General features: G+C 40.0%; 1 protein-coding gene across 2 annotated transcripts; it reads left to right on the top strand.

Moving 5' to 3' along the window:
* The first annotated feature begins 791 nt into the window (after nucleotides 1-791).
* Nucleotides 792-12,088, top strand: LOC769174 (C-type lectin-like receptor variant). 2 transcript variants are annotated; one of them, NM_001389328.2, is made up of 7 exons: nucleotides 792-908; nucleotides 4,314-4,495; nucleotides 6,259-6,357; nucleotides 7,428-7,514; nucleotides 7,779-7,933; nucleotides 10,437-10,549; nucleotides 10,872-12,088. In NM_001389328.2, exons 2-7 carry the CDS (start codon nucleotides 4,369-4,371, stop codon nucleotides 10,990-10,992), a joined length of 702 nt encoding a protein of 233 aa, NP_001376257.1. In that variant the 5' UTR covers nucleotides 792-908; nucleotides 4,314-4,368; the 3' UTR covers nucleotides 10,993-12,088. The 2 variants fall into 2 exon arrangements, with proteins under 2 accessions (NP_001376257.1, NP_001384101.1); NM_001397172.1 differs by lacking the exon at nucleotides 792-908 and having other exon boundaries at nucleotides 4,331-4,495.
* Nucleotides 12,089-19,484: the final 7,396 nt, after the last annotated feature.

Below are 19,484 nucleotides of genomic sequence, written 5' to 3'. Positions count from 1 at the left end.
CAGAGAAGTAAATGTCAAGCTAAGAAATCCTATTGTGACTATTGAGAAGGGTAATTTCGTTTGCCCAGATACTGTTAGCATACAAGCTAATTGCCTAAGACTCTTGTTCAGACAGTTAAGGGAAACTGACAGTGCAGGATGCAGTCCATTTCCTCCCAGTCAAGACACCTGAAATGACACACACACATACAAGTGTTTCTCAAACGTTTCTGTTCATTGGGTAAAAGCATAGAATCACTGAATCATAGGATCACCAAGGTTGAAAAAGACCTACAAGATCATCCAGACCAACTGCCCACCTATCACCAATATTTCCCCACAAACTCTGTCCTTCAGTACAACATCTAAACATTCCTTGAACACCTCCAGGGATGGCAACTCAACCACCTTCCTGAGCAGCCTGTTTCAGTGCCTGACCACTCTTTGGGAGAAGAAATTTTTCCTAATGCCCAACCTGAATCTCCCCTGGAGCAGCCTGAAGCCATTCTCTCTAGTCCAACCATTAGTTACACTGGTGAAGAGGCTGACTCCCACCTCACCACAACTTCCTTTCAGGGAGTTGTAGAGAGTGATCAGGTCTCCTCTGAGCCTTCTCTTCTCCTGATTAAACAATCCCAGTTCCCTCAGCTGCTCCTCAAAAAACTTGTGCTCCAGATTCCTCACCAGCTTTATTGCCCTTCTCTGGACACGCTCCAGTGCAGGCCTCAGTGTGTTTCTTGTTGTGATAGGCCCGAAACTGAACACAGTACTCAAGATACATCCTCACCAGTGCTGATTACAGAGGGATGATCACTTCGCTGCTCCTGCTGGCGACACTGTTTCTGTTACCTCAGGATGCCATTGGTTTTCTTGGCCACCTGGGCACACCTTCGGCTCATGTTCAGCCAAGTGCCAACCAGCATCCCCAGGTCTGTTTCCTCTACACAGTCTTCCAGCCACTCTGCCCCAAGCCTGTAGCATTACCTGGGGTTGTTGTGGCCGAAGTGCAGCACCTGAAACTCGGTCTTGTTGGACTTCATCACATTTGCCTCAGCCCAGTGATCCAGCCTGTCCAGATTGCTCCGTAGGGCCTTCCTACCCTCAGGCAGATTGGCATTCCCTCCCAGCTTGGTGTCATCAGCAAACTTACTGAGAGTGCACTCAGTACCCTTGTCCAGGTCATCAATAAAGATACTTAGCAAGGTAGGCCCTAGTGTCAACCCCTGGGGAACACCACTCATGACTGATCACCAGTTGAATTTAACACCACCACTCTCTGGGCCCACCCATGCAGCCAGTTCTTTACCCAGCAAAGAGTGTACTTATCCAAGCTGCAAGCTGCCGGTGCTCACGTCTTCTCTGCAGGTTCATAAAATAAATCCCATACACAGAACCTGAAGCTTCACAAAGGTATAAAGGAATGGGAAGTGGGGGACGTGATTAAGTTTTCATATATTTAGTTATCCAAGTCTTTTGGGACCACAGTGAGACTTGGACTGAATGAGGACTGTTGCAAATTTCTCCACTCCATAAGGATTTTGTGATCATAGACCAGGAGTGATGTTCTGTTGCAGCAGCCTAGAAGCAGCAAAGGACTGATGGTTTTCTTTTCTAGGCCAGAACTGTACGCTCTATGTTGCAAACTATCACTGGTATGTGACAGTAAGTGTTACTGTCACTCTACCAAAAAGAAGACATGGCAACAGAGTTGGGGCTTTTGTTCCTCACAAAACTCTGCTGTTCTTCTGATAAAAGAGGCAGAAAAGCTAGTTTGGTTTTTGACTCTCTTTGGCATGATGGAAACTCCCCTTTGGCCAGAACAGCTCTGTTAGGCTGAAGAGTTTGGTCGAGGACATAGACTGGAAGTTAGGACAGTCCCAGTTTTTCCAGTGTTCAGACTGACTATGGAGTCAGCAGTTTCCTGTCAGCTTGTCATGTCACACACCATTTACTTAAACATCACTGTGAGCTAATTTTCTACAGTAATTGTATTGTTCTGGGAAGGGCTAAGACAGAGTGACCACCACACAAAATGCTGCCCTTCCAGCTGCTGGCAGTCAGCAAAGGCCTCTCTTACCGTCACTTACTGTGGCTAGATAATCTCTTACTACTAGGATGATTGGTGAAAGTGGTTTAAGTCATTAATTTCAGAAGCATTACAGACTTGGTAAGATGTCAGCGTGAAAGCTTCCTTCAACTTCTTCTCCCCATAGGTGAACCATGGTCCTCCCGATTTTGTGGATGAGCTTGTTGCAAGAGTTAGTCTCATGTTCTCAAACAAGATGAAAACACTGGGGAATGAGTTGCTGATATCTGATCTAAACATTCAGTAAATGAAGACAAACTGGGGCAGGAAGACAAAATGCCAGATGGAGAGTGGAGTAATGCTTTTGCCTCTAGTTTACAGCATGCATATTAAAAATTAAGGCAGAAAATATGTCCCAAGAGCTAGCAGTAGTCATAGCTGGGCCTGTCTGCCCTCCAGCACGTGACAGTGGCAGTTCCCCTTTCACTGAGTTACAGGGTAATGTTTCCCCCAGAACAAAAGGGAGATACCCCCAGAAAAGCTGTGGACCCCTGTCATAGTCAGACAGACCTGACAGATGAGGAGGGTTGGAAGAGAGTCCCAGCTTGGTGTCATGGACACACCCCCCGCCTGCCTACCCTGCTTTCCCAGGTCCCCCTAAGCAATTGGTTTGGGGTGCTGGAAATTGAAGGGAATGAGAACACCATGAGCCCACAGTAAATGCTAATCCTTGAGCACTTGCCTGTATGGAAAAGCTGACTGAAAATGCCCTTTACTCTAAGCTTTTCACTCAAAACTTCTTTTTGCATATGGGTAAGCTATAATGCATGTAATTAATGCGGCCAGTGGTATTTCTGCTCTGAAAAGAAGAGCTATCAACTGCACAGCAAGGCAGGAACTCAGTCATTATAGCGTATTTCCAGTCTGCAAACAGGAAACCCTGCACTTTATATGTGAGCAGAAATAGCTACCACAGAAACTCCTCCATTGTAATTTCCCTGACTGTTTCACCATGACATGAATCACCATATCTGGACAATTGTTCTGTTAAAGTTTTTGAAGCTGTTTAAGGACTAGAGATCAGAACTGGAGGAAGGTACAGCAAAGTGTTAGAGATGGAGAGTGAGGATGAATACACTGCAACTCCTGTGTACAGTGCAGCAGCAGAGAGATCGGCAGTGTTGCCTGATCTTTGCGTGACCCAGGTTGAGTGACCATGTCAACCCTGCCAAGCTCCTGAACTCATCATTCTGCCAGCTCAGTTTTTCTTTTTCTCCATTTGAACCTTTCTTTCCTGCTTGCTTGCTTGTTTTCTCACTTTCTCACTTGCTCTATTTCTTTCTCTCTTTTGTTTGTTCTTGTCCCTCACCTCTCTTTCTGCTAAAGGTTTTCTTCTAATCTTGCCATACCTGATAGTTCCCCACCCCTTAGAAGAGAAAACCTTGCTTTCAGGATAGGAGCTTCTCAGCTCTACATATTGCTGTGCAGTGTTGAGAAAGGGGTGAAGCTCTTCTAAAATACACCACAGCACTGGCTGAACAGTACCTAGGACATAAACATTTACTGGTAGTTCTCCTGCTGGCCTGATCACAGCCTATAATAACATAAAAATGCAAATGCCATCTATCATAATCACTCAGAATTTAGTGCCAAACTGCGTGGTGAATCCTGTCAGCCTTTCTTGATAAATCAGGATAATCTTCATAAATCTTCTCCACTTGCTACTTGTCCTCTAGATCCAATATCATTATTTTTCCTGATACAGAGAGGTTAGAATTTTCCCTTAATGGTCCTCTCTCTGGATCTTCCTAACCAGTTCACAGTCTAAAACTGAATGAGGTATCTAAAAGAGCATGGCTTGACATAACATTGACTGTATTTGTAGCATTTATTAAAGTCAAAGTGTGCAATTTTTTTTTCATTTTTCATTTCTTTAGTAATAGTATATGGAAATGCAACCTATTGCTCTCAAATGTAGCTCTTGTGTTGTACTCGTGCCCTGTGGTTTACACAGATAATTCTCATAGCTTGACTCAAAATAGCAACTATTTTGAAAACATTGTAATTTAAGGAGGTAGAAAACCCTGATGTTTGGGTAGTCAAGTGAAACTGTTCTAGCCTCCAACCAAGAACCAAGACTTCTGGCCTTCACATTCAAGAAATTACCCATCCTTGATAGAGAAATTTTTTCTTCTTAACATATTTTTATTATGGCACAGTAATCAGAACAGAGCCAGCTTCCTTTGTGGTTTCACTGGAAAGGCTGAAGTGTAAACCATTCCCACTGCCTCCATCTGTCTTTTTGCAGTGTTCCCCATCTCCCGTGTACTGCTGCTGGTGGAAAGAATTGTGACAAGCTTAAGATGGAGGATGAGGAAGGCTACACCGCATTAAATTTACGACTCCCAGCTTCAGATATTACTGACGGATACTTGAGCAATAAGAAATGTCCTACATTTAGTACTCCAGCCAACTGTGTTACAGTAGACAGTAAGTACATATGGAAATCAGTTATCTGTCTAAATCGGGATGTAAGTTGAATTAGCATGTCCATCTTGATTGCTCTAGGACCCTTCAAAACTTTATAGTATATTCTTACCTAAATTTTCATCGAAAAAGCAGTTTTGTGTGATGTATTGTATGATCACAGAAGATATTTTTTCTGAAGACTTTGAGATCTATATTTATGCCAATTATTTTGTTCTATTTATGTAAACACAGAAGACAAATTCTGCCTTTATATAGGATTTATTATTTTGATAAGACTCATTTGTTATAGCAGGGTACTGCAAGAGAGGAAGGCAGCCTTTGGAAATTGAAGGAGTTTGTTCAGCCATTGGGAGTAGAAAGCTGCCCCGTTTTTCAGTCATAGTATGAATGCAAGCTTATACTGGAGTGTATTTTTATTTGTTCAAAGTTTTTCTATAAGGAAAATGAGTGTTAAATAAAGTAGTTCAAAATTTTAGTGTAAGGAGACTGAATGTTAAATAAGTTAGTGTATTGTGTCTGTGGAATGCCTGAGTCCATAAGAAGGCAATTTGAATACAGTTGCTGTTGCTCAGAACTTAAGAAACAGGCTTTTGTGTGAAATAAGTGTCAATGAGGCTAACCATACGTTGAACAGAATAGTTCCAGACTAAACTAACATAACTCTGGTGCTGTTTGGAATAGATCGAGGACTATCTTCTGAAAATGAAAAGGATGGATAAGCTGTTGGCAAACAGGAGCCAGAAAAGCAGGGATAAAGATTAGGAGGTCTGATCTAAAGGCAGAGTTTCCCAGAAGGAAACAGGGCGGCAAGCTCAGAAAACTCTTAAATGACCTCTTGCTGGACATAAAGGACATGTAGATAGACTTATATACCAATTAAGTTAGGAGTCATCACCATAGTTCATCTTTCCCAATCTCCATCTTGAAAGGGCTAGCTAGCTTTAAGTCTGATTAAGTGGCTCAGGGTGTTGCCTGCTTGAATTTTGGAAACCTCCAGGCATGGAGATCTCACAGTCTCTGTGTGCACTTATTCCAGTGTGGAAGGGAAGACTTCTTTTTCTTCACATCTAATCAGAAGTTCTTCTGATGCAAATTGTGACTGCAGCATCATACTCTTTTCTGTGCCTCCGAAAAGGGTGTAGCTCCACCTGTGAAGCTCTTCTACGCAGTGGAGGACTGACGTTAGGTCCCTTAGCTTCCTTCAACTACTCTGTTGGTGTGACCTATCATATCCATCTTAGTGGTTCTCTGCTGGACTCTGTATAGTTAGCTGACATTTCTCTTGACTAAGAGGACCCAGGAAGTTTGGAGATAAAGACTGAAGAAGGATGCACAGTTTAATGCTGAAACACTGCAAGCATTTTGAAATCCCAATCAGAGTGCCTAGACTTTTTTATCTAAAACTAGATGGTAACCTTTTTCCTTTGTGATGAAATCTTTGAGTTTGTTTTATTATTTCTAGAATTGTAGAAATTTCAAAACTTAATTGACTTACCTGCCTCCTGAGAAGAGATTTTGCTTTAAAACACTTAAGCCTCAGTTAATACATATTTTCAGTGGATATATTGATATTTCCAGAAACAAAACCAAAACAAATGAACAAAAAAACTCCTAGAAATTGAGGGCGGTGGTAACAAAAACTTTGTCGTAAGTCAAAGAGAAGCCCTATGGAAGAGATAAGGTGGTGATGCCAGAGAGCAGGTAGCACCACTGTGCGGTGAGGAGACATTTTTGTTGCTGATTTTTTTTCTTGTTTGTTCCAGGAGTCTCTGCCTCATCTGCCATAAGGCAGCCAGCAACCTTAGCCTTCTTCGCTTTGAGCCTTGTGCTGCTCACGGGTCTAGTGGTCTTACTGTCCCTGTGTAAGTACTGTGGTGTCCCGAGGTACCGCTGTGGCAATGATTTACTTCCATCAGTGCAGCTACTTTGTCTGTTTATGCTGACCATCCCTCCAAACACCTGTGGAAATAATATAACAAGAATGGAAAAGTCCCTGCTCCACTGTGCATCTGCACATGTCACTTGGAATGACTTTGGTCTGTATTCACAGCCTCTACCCCATCCCACACTAACTGACAGAAAAGCTTCCAGGTGCAACAAAACTTCCACAGCACTTAAGGGGGTAACCAAGGAGTGAAAGGCTGAATCCGTCCTCAAATGCTCAGTTTTTGTAACTGAAATTCATCTCCTTGGTTACACAGTGCCCCCAGTGACTGTTACTGCAATCTTTCACTTACCGTTCCTACTTCCTCAAATTGCAAGTTTTCTGCAGGGATGACATTCTTGATTACAGTAGAAACATTTCCATTTATCAATTGAAGATGATTCTACAGTACATGTGGAAGCAAAGTGAGAGTTCAAGCTTCTTTTCAGTGTAAGGGATTCTTTTGCAAGTGCCCAGGACGAACCCTAAAGGTAGTCCATGATTGTTAGCTCAGAAACATTTCTGAGTTTCCAGTTCGCCCTCCAGTGCATCCCAAGCTGAAGTATTGGTAACCATGAAAAAAATCATTTATACCTTTGTTTAGATCACTTTTGAAATTCTCCAAGGGTGGAGATGCCACCACTTCCTTTTTCAGTGCTGAACCCTGATGAAGAGCTTTCTTCCAGTGACCATCATGAATATCTCAAGTCTTAGTTTGTTATGGGAGTTTGTCCACTGTCCTATTACTTTCTGCTCTCCAGGGCAGTTTTGCTCCCTTTTTGTAAATGTCCTTTGAGTAGCTGTAGGCACCTATTAAATCCATTTATAATGAATTCACCTTTGGCTGAAAATCTCCTTCACTCAGCTCCTTTGAAAAAATAATGAAATACATATGATGGACAGGATGGACATGCAAATAAACCAGACAAAAATTGTAAGAATGCCAAAAGCTACAATTTAAAATTATTTTTAAAGAAAAAAACTGATAAGAATTTTCATTCCCTTCAGTTTTTCAGACATACAAGGATCCTGAAGAAGGAAAGAAGCTGCAGGCCATGAGGGAAGCACTGTGTTTTGAAAGGAGGGCAAATAATGGTAAATGTAGTTATGTAAATAAGCCTGAATCATCCACTTTCAGAGCCCGTTGACTGAGAGGCCGTATAACCATGGGGAAAATAATCTGTTCACATACTGTCTGCTTTTAAGTGTGGTGGTATTTGAGATATGGATGTCTCTCACAGGCCCCCAAACATCTCAGCTGACTCATAACTACCCTTAATCTTCTTTCCTCAGTCAAGCCAGCAGTTAGAGCCCCAGTGTTACCTGCAAATCTGCAAGTACTCTCTCTCTGATTTTTAGAAACAGAATGTGCTCTCTGTCCAGCAAGGTGGAAAAGCAGTGAAGCTGGCAGCTGCTTCTACGTTTCAAAGCAGAAGAAAACATGGAAAGAAAGCCAGGAGTTCTGTTCCACAAGAAACTCCACTCTTCTTGTGCTGAAAGACAAAGTGAAGATGGTACAGCCTTAAACTCACGCTTCCTTTATGTCACACGTGTTTTAACTTTGAGAAATGTGGCAACCAGAAAATAGTTTAGTCATTTACAGGGCCTTTATTTGTTTTCTCTGTGCCAAGCAGTCTTCCTGAAAAGCACAGGATTTTCATGACCTGTAACACTTTCTAAATTGTGTTCTCAAGAATAACACACAATTTATGAAATACCTTAGTTACCCCTAGATTTTCACAGAAACAATAGATTACATATTGTCAGCATGGAGAGAACGCCTAGCACACATATCTCTATTATCTCTTCCCACAGGTTTTGTTACTGAGAACTAGCATCAGACCCACATCTACAATTCATCTAGAGTGGCCCATACACCATGCTGTCATTTATTGTATAAAATGGCAGTCCACAGTTTGGGTTTTGTCATTGTGTTACACCCTTCATAGGCTGACATTAATGACAGCACAAAGGCTAGACAGCAGAGGATTTTATTATGACTGAATAAGGTTTAGGGAATTAATAGTTTTAAATAATCTTCTTAATTTTGTTATTTTTGTTGGCCAATGAAAAATCAGTAGTTTCCTGGCAGAAGCATATTTTCCCTTTCCGTACTCACGCATCTAGGTACCTCTTTTTTACCAGCTATTAAGCTTACACAAAGCCCAGAAATCCTTATTTGCTTTTGGCTATGTAAAACTTTTGAAAGGCAAATGCTTGTGTGAAAATCCCTCCTTTTTTTTCAGATGGAGTTAGTTTCAAATGTGAGTTCTCAACTCTCTTACTTTAAGGCTTAAAATACCCATTTGGATTTTTTTCTTTAATGAAAATCAGCTGAATAGACACAAGTAGAGAACTGACACATTACTGAGTCTAACAGAACTGAAGAGCAATGAAGCTGACAAAGGGTCTCGAAAGCAAGAGTTATGAGAAGCCTAGAGAAGAGGAGGATAAGGGAAGACCTCATCACTCTCTTACAACTACCTGAAAGGAGGTTGCATGAAGAAGAGTGTTGGTCTCTTTTCTCAGGTGCCAAGTGATAAGATGTGATGCAACAGCCTAAAGTTGCACCAGGAGAGGTTTGGATTAGCTGTTCAGGAGAACTTCTTCATGAAAAGAGTGGTTAGGCATTGCCCAGGGAGGAGAAGTTTCTCCCCTCCCCATCCCTGGAGATATTTAAGGGATGTGTGCATGTGGCACTTAGGGACACAGTTCACTGATAGACTTAGTAGGGTTAGGTGATGGTTGGTTTGATTATCTTAAAGATCTTTTCAACTTAAATTTTCTATGGAAAAATTTCTTCTCAACTTTAAACTTTCTGTGATTCTATGATCTTGAGCTCAGAATCCTTGTCCACATTGCTGGGCAATACCTGACCACCACAGCTTGAATGACCATTCAAGAGATGATTTTGGTATGCTATATAAATCCATGTGTAGTTTGATGACAGATGTCTGGGTGTTTGCTTTATCTTCCATGTTTGGTATATATCACTGGAACCTGACTAAAACTAGGCCAAGTTAAGCTAGTTGTAGATTTTCGATTTTGGATGAGTCCCTAAGCATGCTACTAAGCAGTAGTTTCTGGAGGATCTGAACAGGTTAAGATTAAGGTATAATTGGGCTGCCCAGAGAGGTGGTGGAGTCACCGACCCTGGAGGTGTTCAAAGAACATTTGGATGTTGTGTTGAGGGACATGGTTTAGCGAGAACCATTGGTGATGGGTGAATGGTTGGACTGGATGATCCTGTGGGTCTTTTCCAACCTTAGCGATTCTATGATTCTATGCTGAGAAACCTCTCAGAAAGCACGTACAGGGAGTGATTCAGTTGCTCAAGCATAGTTGTCTTATGCAATCTGAGATGCACTGGGGTATGCTGTCTCACTTTTAAATAATGCTTCAGAAAGGCACGTTTCTCCCATATGTTATGGGTTTCTGCCTGCCAGACCTATGACAACACTTAAGACAGCTTAGGCCATCTCAGATGGTGTTAGAGGACTATGCTTATCAAATAGATTCTCCCCTGTAGGCAGGGATTCATCCCACTTAACATCAGACATCTGCATTGTAAGTGGTCTCCAAAGCCTCTTTCTTAGGCTTCATTACAAGTCAGTGGAAGATCTAGCCAGTACAGTCACTACTTTTTACCATTCCCACTGCATGAGATGGATCACATCTCAGGCTTCATTGGCCAATGCTGACTCTAACTGGGGCTTCAACAATGCCCTCATGTCTGTAGCATAGATACCTTAAGACAGAAAAAGTAATATATTCTTCTTTATAAAAGCATTTCTTTTGCAGACCCAAGGTACATTTATCTTGTGACAGATCAATAAATAAAGATATTTGAATGATCCTATAATCAGAGCAGCCAGCATTGTGTCATGGAAAACAAGAATAGGCAACAGGTTACTCATGTAATTGAGCAATTGCAATTTGGTTGCAGAATGCTGGAAGATATAGGAATTTGAGTCTTATTGTTGAGATATCATTGTGATGATTTTCCCATTGCTACAGGTCTCTCTGCCATATGATTCACAGTTTTATTGGGTTGGATTATCATACATATCTGAAAGGAATGGCTGGTTCTGGGAGGATGGAACAGCTCTTTCAACTGAAGCCAAAACTTGGTAATACTTCATAACCAGTGTTGTTCTGTCTTATGGGCCCCAGTAACATGCAAGAAACTTACAATTACTCTTACTTTCCCATGTTTGCCACAAGTGCAGTCATGAAGGAGCATGGAGATGATCCTATCTGCTATAGGGTTATCAACAGTGAGTAGCAAACAACAGCTCAGTCACTGGCTCTGGACCCAAAAGGCACTAATAAAATAGCTTCAGGGGGGAAATAACTCTACATTCCAGTGGCAAATCAATATGATAACAAATTCAACCACAGAGCACATAATATCACTGGGGTGTTATTAATTCCTGTCTTTTAATTTTTTAGGACTGTATTACGCGAGCACACCTTCTGTGCCTCCTTATATGGACAGATTATTTATGCCAGTAACTCCTGTTCGACAAAGCAATCCTGGATCTGTGAGAAAGGAGCTGTCCAATTTGCCTGAAGAAGCACTGTGAGAAGGAATGTGGGCTGTCTGACTGTTAGATACCATTTCTAGGAACTGGGTGTTTTAAATGTAGTTTTATTTTTGTTTGTTTATCACGCAGCTTTCTCAGAATGTTAATTCAAATAGGCAGGTCAATAGAGACTAAAACTTCCTCTTTGCCTGCACCTAGGCTCATAAATGAAAGAAAAATACTACAAAGCTAAAAGCTACAAGCCTAGGAAGCAAGTTTAAAGGGTTAGCAACAGTCAAATAATAATTCTTACATGAATCTCTAGAAGGAAAGCCACACATTCTCACAGAGCCATATATTTCTTGTGCTTCTGTTAGAATTACTCCTTTCCTCAGCATTCTACAGCTGCCAGTCATAGACCACTCCATCTACATCCTTGATGATTTTACCCACTGAATTACTGTACACACTAACTACATAACCCTGTTATAGACTAGTTTGCCTAGTTATGCCCTGGTTCTTAAATCTGTTCTTCCCTTCTTTGAAGTATAGAAATACAGAATGAACACAAGGTTCTATGTACCAATAAAACTCTTTTTTCATATGCATTAATATCTATAGAAACAAAAGGACATTTTTAGAAGAGTAAAGGAAGTCTCTGAAAGAAATCTCTTTGAAAATTAGAGTCAAATATCATGTGCAGATTAAAATATTACCTAAATAAAACTTCAGTGCTATAATAAATGTAATTGCTATGCAAGTAGTAGTAAGGATAACAATGACATGCTTTATTCACAGATAATCTTAATGAGTACTCAAGCTGATGCAGCATCTGTTGCCACAAATCTTTACTATGTTCTTGTGTTGTATCCACACTGTTTGGGATCTCTGGAGCCCAAGACACATAGTATGTGTAATATACAATTAAAGTGTCTGTCACACTTCCTGGAACAAAACAATGCCTCTAGATTTCTGGGTGGAGTTTCATGGCATGAGTTCTTTGAGGTTTGTGTGTGGAAATAATAGACAGATGTTTTATATCACACATGAAACATTCCTTAGGTGTAAATGTATGTATATATATATGCAATAGTACTTGGAGACCTTCCTGAAAATAAATTACATACAATTCTGTGCCTTTAATAATCATAATTTTCTTGACAATGATCTCAAAGACTGAAGCAGTTCCTTCAAACAAAGAAACAAAGAAACAGTAAAACCAACCCTCTACCTATTGTGCTGAAAGATGTTTATGAACTGAATTAATTCACAGTACTCAGCAGGGCCAAGTCCTAATATATGGATACTGGAGGTTTTCAGAACAATCCTGTTCTGTGATTCTGTTCTATGAGCTACCAGCTGAGCTATCTAGAATTCATTGCTATTGCAATAGAATGTGCATATCTCAAAGTAGGGTACAATATTTCATCCATTCAAAGGTTTCAGCCCCTTCAACTTGAAAGAAAAAATTCACGGGTAGCAGCTAAGCTGCCAAGTTTTGCCTCATTTTCTTTTAAAAAAACTAACATACAACTTGTTTTGTTTGTTGGTTGGTGTGCTTTCTTAGCAATCTGTTGTGTGAACTTGTTTGATAGCTGCACTGTGAAGTGTTAGGCCTCAGCTTTCCTGTTAACTGCTTGTGAAGCTTTTAAGAGTGCATTCATTATTAATTCAGGGAATTTATGAATGAGTTCTCAGATGCTGAATATGAATGCAGAGGGAGAAGACAGATACTCTCCTTTAAATCATCTGCCACAAAGACCATCCAGACACCAACTGCCTCTGAATATCAGTGAAGGTGTGACTGACACTTGCTCTTTGAAATTCCTGTGCCATGGTATTCAATGGCAATAGAAATGGTGTTTCCCATCTAGTTCAGTAAATGAGAAAAATATGTAATTATAGGATTAATGTTTATTTCTGTGCACTATTTATTGGTGTTTTTTTTTTATTTGTTTGTTTTCTTCCTGATAAGAATAAGCATGCAAGAATGTGAAAATAAAGTGTTGCCCTAAATTTCTGTAGAAAAAAGTCAAGTGACTTCAGGTTCAGACTCTGAAGTCTGGAATTGGTTCTAATGAAATTTGTTTTATTTATTGTTGAAATTGCTACTGACATTAGATGATCTGACTTTAGGAGAAAAAAAGCTTTCATGTTTTGCCCTCTATTAAAAACTGAGGAAGAGTCAGATAGGTGCTCTAGAATAGTAGAATGGCCTGGGTTGAAAAGGACCACAATGATCATCGAGTTTCAACCGCCCTGCTATGTGCAGGGTCGCCAACCACCAGACCAGGCTGCCCAGAGCCACATCCAGCCTGGCCTTGAATGCCTCCCCAAGGGATGGGGCATCCACAACCTCCTTGGGCAACCTGTTCCAGTGCGTCACCACCCTCTGAGTGAAAAACTTCCTCTTTAGGTTTTTGCTGTATTCAAATAATCTTCAGCATATATGCGGGGCAGCTACCACGCCGGCAGAGCCCTGTGAGAAACGCTAAGAATCAACAATTTTCGGTCAGGCAAAGATAGTAGTAAACCAGTACAGTTTATTCATTATTGGAATGGCGGGCGGGCGCCCCCTTAAGGCAAAGGAGAAAGTGAGAGCTTTGCCAGTGAAATCCATACAATCATCATATAGCCTTCCTCCTTGCACTCACTGTCTGAGCATCTCAGGTGCACAACTTACTCGACGCGGTTGCTAAGATATGATTCCACATACGGTCTATCACCCACCTGTTGTTTTTCATTTTTCAAAGGAGACAGGAGGATGATGTATATAAGGCTCTCCCTACCCTGCCTATCTGCCTTAGCTTAGTATCAGTTTTTACCCACCTGGTCAGAATGCTCTGAAAAACAAAATTCCTGACATACTCACTCTACTCTATACTAGTTTCTGCCTCAACACCTTTTTGTGAAAAAAAATTAACCCCTGCAGCCACTTTGTAAGAAAGCTACATGTTTAGTAAGAGCCTATGCCTTAGTCCTAGAAGTTTTATACTGCAAGAACACTATCTAACTCTCACTATTCCCCCCTTCCTTCCTTTTTACTCTTTTGTGTTTTTGTACAGGGAAATGGAACAATTACAAAAGAGGAATAATCTTAATAGCCTAACTTGATGGTTGCAAACTCTAACCTATCAGATCTACTTTTCTTGCAGTTTTCCAAATCTTAATATATGTGATTATTATAAAGAACAAACAGTTCATGTACAAAATCAGAATAACCACATCAGGGTGGAGCATCCTGTTGAAAAGTCCTGTTGCAGCGGGCAACCATTCCAAAAGGATACCCCACCAGTGGTGATCTCCATCTTTCTTCATTCCTTCTATGACACTGCGCACTGTGACCAGAGCTCCTTGTCCATTTTTCTCTAGATTGCTGCAACAGCTGTTCCAAGTCCTTGTAACAATTTCTCCACCATCTTGTGTTTCATTCCAATATACACAGGTAGAAATCTCAGTTCTTGGGATTTTGTGTTCTAATACCATTAGTATACAGAGCTTCAGTTTCAGTGGGTCTACAGTAGGCAGATCCATTAATTACTTGGCAGTCAATTTGTATTTTGCCTCCTGGTACAACATGAAGTTTGGCTGTCTGAGAAGTATCATCCCAACCCCATTCCTGTTCTGAATACATTTCTGTCCCATGCACAACCACTATAGCCAAATTCAGGTCTTTGTTGCTGGGATGTATTCCTACACTTCCAGTTTAATTAACGTGAGCTTGAGACCAAGGCCATGTAATGAACCTTCCAGTCACAAACGACCCAAGTGATCTGAGTCCTAAAAACTGAAAAGGCAGGATATTCTCAGAGAGAGAATGTTGTTGTGAAGATAGCTGTGGTTATGAGAATATCTATTTTAAACATACATGATAGCCCAAAATTCTGGCTAGACCAATAACAGACTACAAGTACAGGATGTGTAAGTGTAAAGTTATGCCAACAGTCTGATCTTTGATTGACATAAGATAGCTTGCACTACTTGTAAAATTCTCTACAGAGATAATTGCTACCTGGGATACCTCTTTGTAGGTAGTTCCATTTTTCATTCTGCAGCTTACTTGGACTTCTTCAGCTTTTCCCACTAAGGAGATTATTTGCTTAAATTTATCCCAGATCATTTTTGTTTAGAATATACTTTATTTCCATGCATAACCACAGTAGTCAAGCTGAAGTTCCTATACCTACTATCAGTTGGATTGGTTCCTGTGCTAACAGTGTATTGTGTACGTGGTTGTTGCTATGGCCATTTCAGATCTTCCTGACTACAAAGTTTCCCTATTATAATTAAGAGAGATATTGCCTCCTTCACTGTAATTTTATCAAATTCTTCAGAATTTACAATTGGAACTTTAGAAGTCCCTTCCAAGTGTTCCATCTAATCAACACTTGGTATGATAATTTGGGCAATTTTAAAACAACAGACTGGTTTACAATATTTTGTTCTAGTCCTCAGTTTTACCAGAAACCTGGAAATTTAGGTTTGCAAACCTGGAAATTTAGGTTTGCAAATCAATACTCCAAATATAAGCAGACAACCAGAAACATCAATAGTCCCTCTTGTGGACACTCCAAGTCTATATATGTCAGTCCTTCTTTCCAATCACAGGTTATGTTCATTCTCTTAATTCTCCAGTGTGAAGATTATTAATCTTTATCTTCCAGTGAATCTTCTTTTTCTCCAGTATTAGGATTTGTAGAGGCTTTAAATCATGTAGCACGTCCACCCCTTTTCCGTAGTTCTCACTGCTGTTTTGGTGATCAACAACACCTGAAATGGTCCTTCCCACTCAGGTTGAAGCTTTTACTCCTTCCAGGTTCATATTAGAACCCAGTCTCTGGCTTGGAATGAGTGCACCAGAAATTACAGAGGCAGAGTTTGAGCCAGCAATCTACAAACCTTAAGAGATGACAAGAAAGAAGACAACCTGAGCATACAGTTCTTAAGAAATTTATCCTTGGTTTTGAGAGTGGGCACTTAGCCATTTCCTCCTAAATATGATAACCCAAATAGCATTTCCTATGGTGATACTCCTATATCTTTTCTAGGATCAGTTCAAATCCTGAGAAGAGCTAAAGGCAAACACTTTGTCCACAGTAATTCAGTTTCTAGAACCAGTTTTGACAGGTGCTTTTTCAATGTCTGATTCATCCTCTTTACTTTTCCTGAAGAGAGGGAATGCGATGGAGTATGAAACTCCCACTTTATCTCTAATTTTTTCATTAGCTCCTTGTAGAATGTGTGAAGCAAAATGACTTCCCTTGTCTGAGTCTATATTCTGCACAATCTCATATCTAGGGATTATTTGTACCAAACTTCTTTTTGTCACTACACTAGCTGTTGCCAGCACTGAAGGGAAAGCTTCTACTCACCCTGACAGATAGTCTACTAATACCAACAGATACTTAAATCTCCCTCATTCAGTAAAATATACTTGGATGCTCTGGAAAGCATACATACTTTCTCAATATAGCATCACACATTGCTTGGACTCCTGAGTGACTCCCCTGATGCAGAATGGTTAAAATTTCTCTCATTACTTGTTTGTTTATCATTTCCCTGCTCTTGAGGAGGATTCATCATCCTTCTGATTCCTTTATATCGAACTCTTTAAAAGCTGCTTTCTCTTTTTCACTGACGACTGATGTTCAGAAGGCGGCTTCATTTCAGGCACCTGAGACAGTTTCATTACTTTTTCTGACTGTAAGGTAGCCTCCTTCACTTGTTCATCAGGAACTCTTTTTCCCCATGCTACCAAAGAATCTCCTTTTTGATATTATTGGTATGTACCACAGCAATTTCTTCAGGTAGTAACAAGTTTTCCAAAACATGTCTTATCAATTCTTCATGGGCCAATTCCTTCTCTCTGCTATGTATTAAATCCCTTTCTTACCAATTTTTTCCAAATGTATGTACTATTCCATACGTCTTTATATATTATTTTATATATTTATATTTTTATACATATATATATATTTATATAGTATTCCATGAGTCTTTATATATAGTTTCCTGTTTTACTTGTTATAACTTCAGCTCTTGATTCAAAGCACATAATTCACAGTGAGCTGACAAATTACTAGGCAAGCTTCTCATTTCTACTACCTTCACATCCTGATGGCTGCAGATGGCCTCTAGATAAATCTCACAACCCAGAATTATGTATCATCAGTATCCAGTCATTAACAAGATCATTATGTATGATTATTAGTGAAATATGTATCTTGGGCAAAACATCTCATTAGCAAGAGATGTAGCTTAGATAAAGCATTATGAAAATGTTTTAACCTTTCCTTGTTTAGAGGCATAGTGTCAAGGCCTACTAGTACACAAACTTCCTTGTATCCTCCTTAAGCCCTGGTCAGGCTTGAAGTAGAATCCAAAGGGAGGATGAAACAAGATGATTCTTCCTAATTGTCGTGCAAGCCTGTTTATTCAACAGTATAAAAGCTGGACCCTCTTGCAGTGAAGCTGGAAAACTCATCTCTGCATGGACACACTCCCAGTTGCCGAGAAAAGCTCTCCAAATCCTCACTGCTACCAGGGCTCCCCAGCAAGTGTGGTTCTGGATGATGGTAAGGTATTAGGGCAATTGGTGATGTATCTTTCTTAATCACTATCACTATCCTCATATAGTAATAGTTAGGTACATAGCCTTGTTCTGTTTTATTCTTGTTGTATTATTTCACTTATTATCTCATTGTTTAACACTTAAGATAAAAGTATTTCTTTACCTTGGTGTCTGTGACCTTTGTACTGACCTCATCCACTGGCAAAACAATGTCACTTATGTGAAGATACCATCAAGGAAGTATTTGTGCTCAAAAGATGGTTAAAATGTTAATACGCAGCTGAGTATTGGTGTATTTTTGCTTTCAAATGCCTAACCTGACAACCTAGGATTGATTTGCTTGACCAGAAAATAACTTCAGAAATACTCACCACTGAGGTCTCTGCAAAAAGATAAAAATAAAACAAAAATCTGAAATTAGGGCATAGATGTGAGCAAAACTACACACGTTCAGTTGCACATACAGTCCCATACATGGAAACACACATGCTATTCTTGCAGAGTGGTCAAATGCAGAGAACCTAAATGAGTACACACATAGTCCCAGAACAGAGAGAAAAGAACTTATTCCAATTTATGACTTTTGTATTCTAGAATCCAGCACAACATTTCAGTGAGAATACTTATATTATATTTAAGTCACTAACAGATGTAGATGGGATACTCACCTGTGGCACTTCTGCCTTATATCTCCTGTGTCCTGTAACCCTCTAACCTAACAGTTGACAAGAACCCTATTGGGAGTTCAGTTTCAGCCTTCAAGTACAAAATACAAGGATCACTCAAAAGTGAAAATGAGGAAATCTCTGAGTAGAATAGTCAATAAAGGAAAATTTCCTTCAGAAAAGGCCCTTTAATCTGCTAGCCTAATAAATTCATCTGGTTATTCAGGATGGAACGTAAAATCTCTCTTTCTTCCTGATATACTTCATACAGAACAATTCCAAACCAACACTTTACACTTGTGTGTAAAGTACAGAATACAGATTTGGGATTAGCCACATTCCTACCTTCCTCTGTGTTCTCTGTGAAGCTACATAGGATACTGTTCGTGATTTTTAAGCACGTAAACTTATTTGTCTATCCATTCCTTCTTGGGAGGTAGCCTGTTTCTTTCCTTAGCATTTACTTGGGTTAGTCAGATTTAAATGAACAAAGTAAAAAAAAAACTTTACAAGGTTCCTTAGGTAAATTACTTCCAGGAGATATTGCTTAATATGTAGCATGAACACATTCATTTTTACTTAACTGCCTCCCACAGTCTTAATTATCTCTCTCATATCTGAACCGTTTTTCCAATTTCTTCCAACATCCATTCTTCTTAACCTCTTTCCTTTCCTCTATCCCTTCAATGTCTTTGAAGTCTTGAATCCAAAGGGATCCCAGAATCTGACCTGAAATATGTAGGTGACAATCTCTTCTGAGTACCGTGTAAAAAATTTTCTCCACAGTGAAAGTTTTCCCTGTGGAAAACTGCCCCCAGACACCACTGCTACCTTTTGCTCTGGCAGGCTGGACCTCCTTGATCAGTAATGTTTCCAGTGTCACAAACCTCAGTTCCGCATATCACACGTCACTTCTTCAGTTATTTCTGGCAAGGCTGCAGGAGAAACCAAAGGTTTGGTTCTTCCCACAGGAGAAGTAGACATAAGATTATAAGATTCTGGTTGGGATTAAATGAATGGTCAGTGTCATTGGGATTTGAGAAAATTATTCATATAGAAGTCAGATTTTTTTTTTTCTTATTTTAAAGGATTTCATGACACAGAAACGCCAGAGGTTGTTTACACTCAGAGGAGGCTAAAACAGTCTCAGAATAGTATTTAACTCTCATGTATATGCATAGCAATCACCAGTTCTGAATTCATGGAACGAATGCACAGTTACCCAGTTTGGAGAATAAGTCCTTTCTCTGGAACTAAAAAGAAGGAAGAGAAGAGGTGAAGAGGAACTGATGTTACTTTTAGA

Source organism: Gallus gallus, chromosome 1 (genome assembly GCF_016699485.2).
Source record: "Gallus gallus isolate bGalGal1 chromosome 1, bGalGal1.mat.broiler.GRCg7b, whole genome shotgun sequence".
NCBI classification, from domain to species: domain Eukaryota; kingdom Metazoa; phylum Chordata; class Aves; order Galliformes; family Phasianidae; genus Gallus; species Gallus gallus.
Note: the sequence above shows the minus strand (reverse complement) of the source record. Positions and strands in the feature narration are given on the sequence as shown.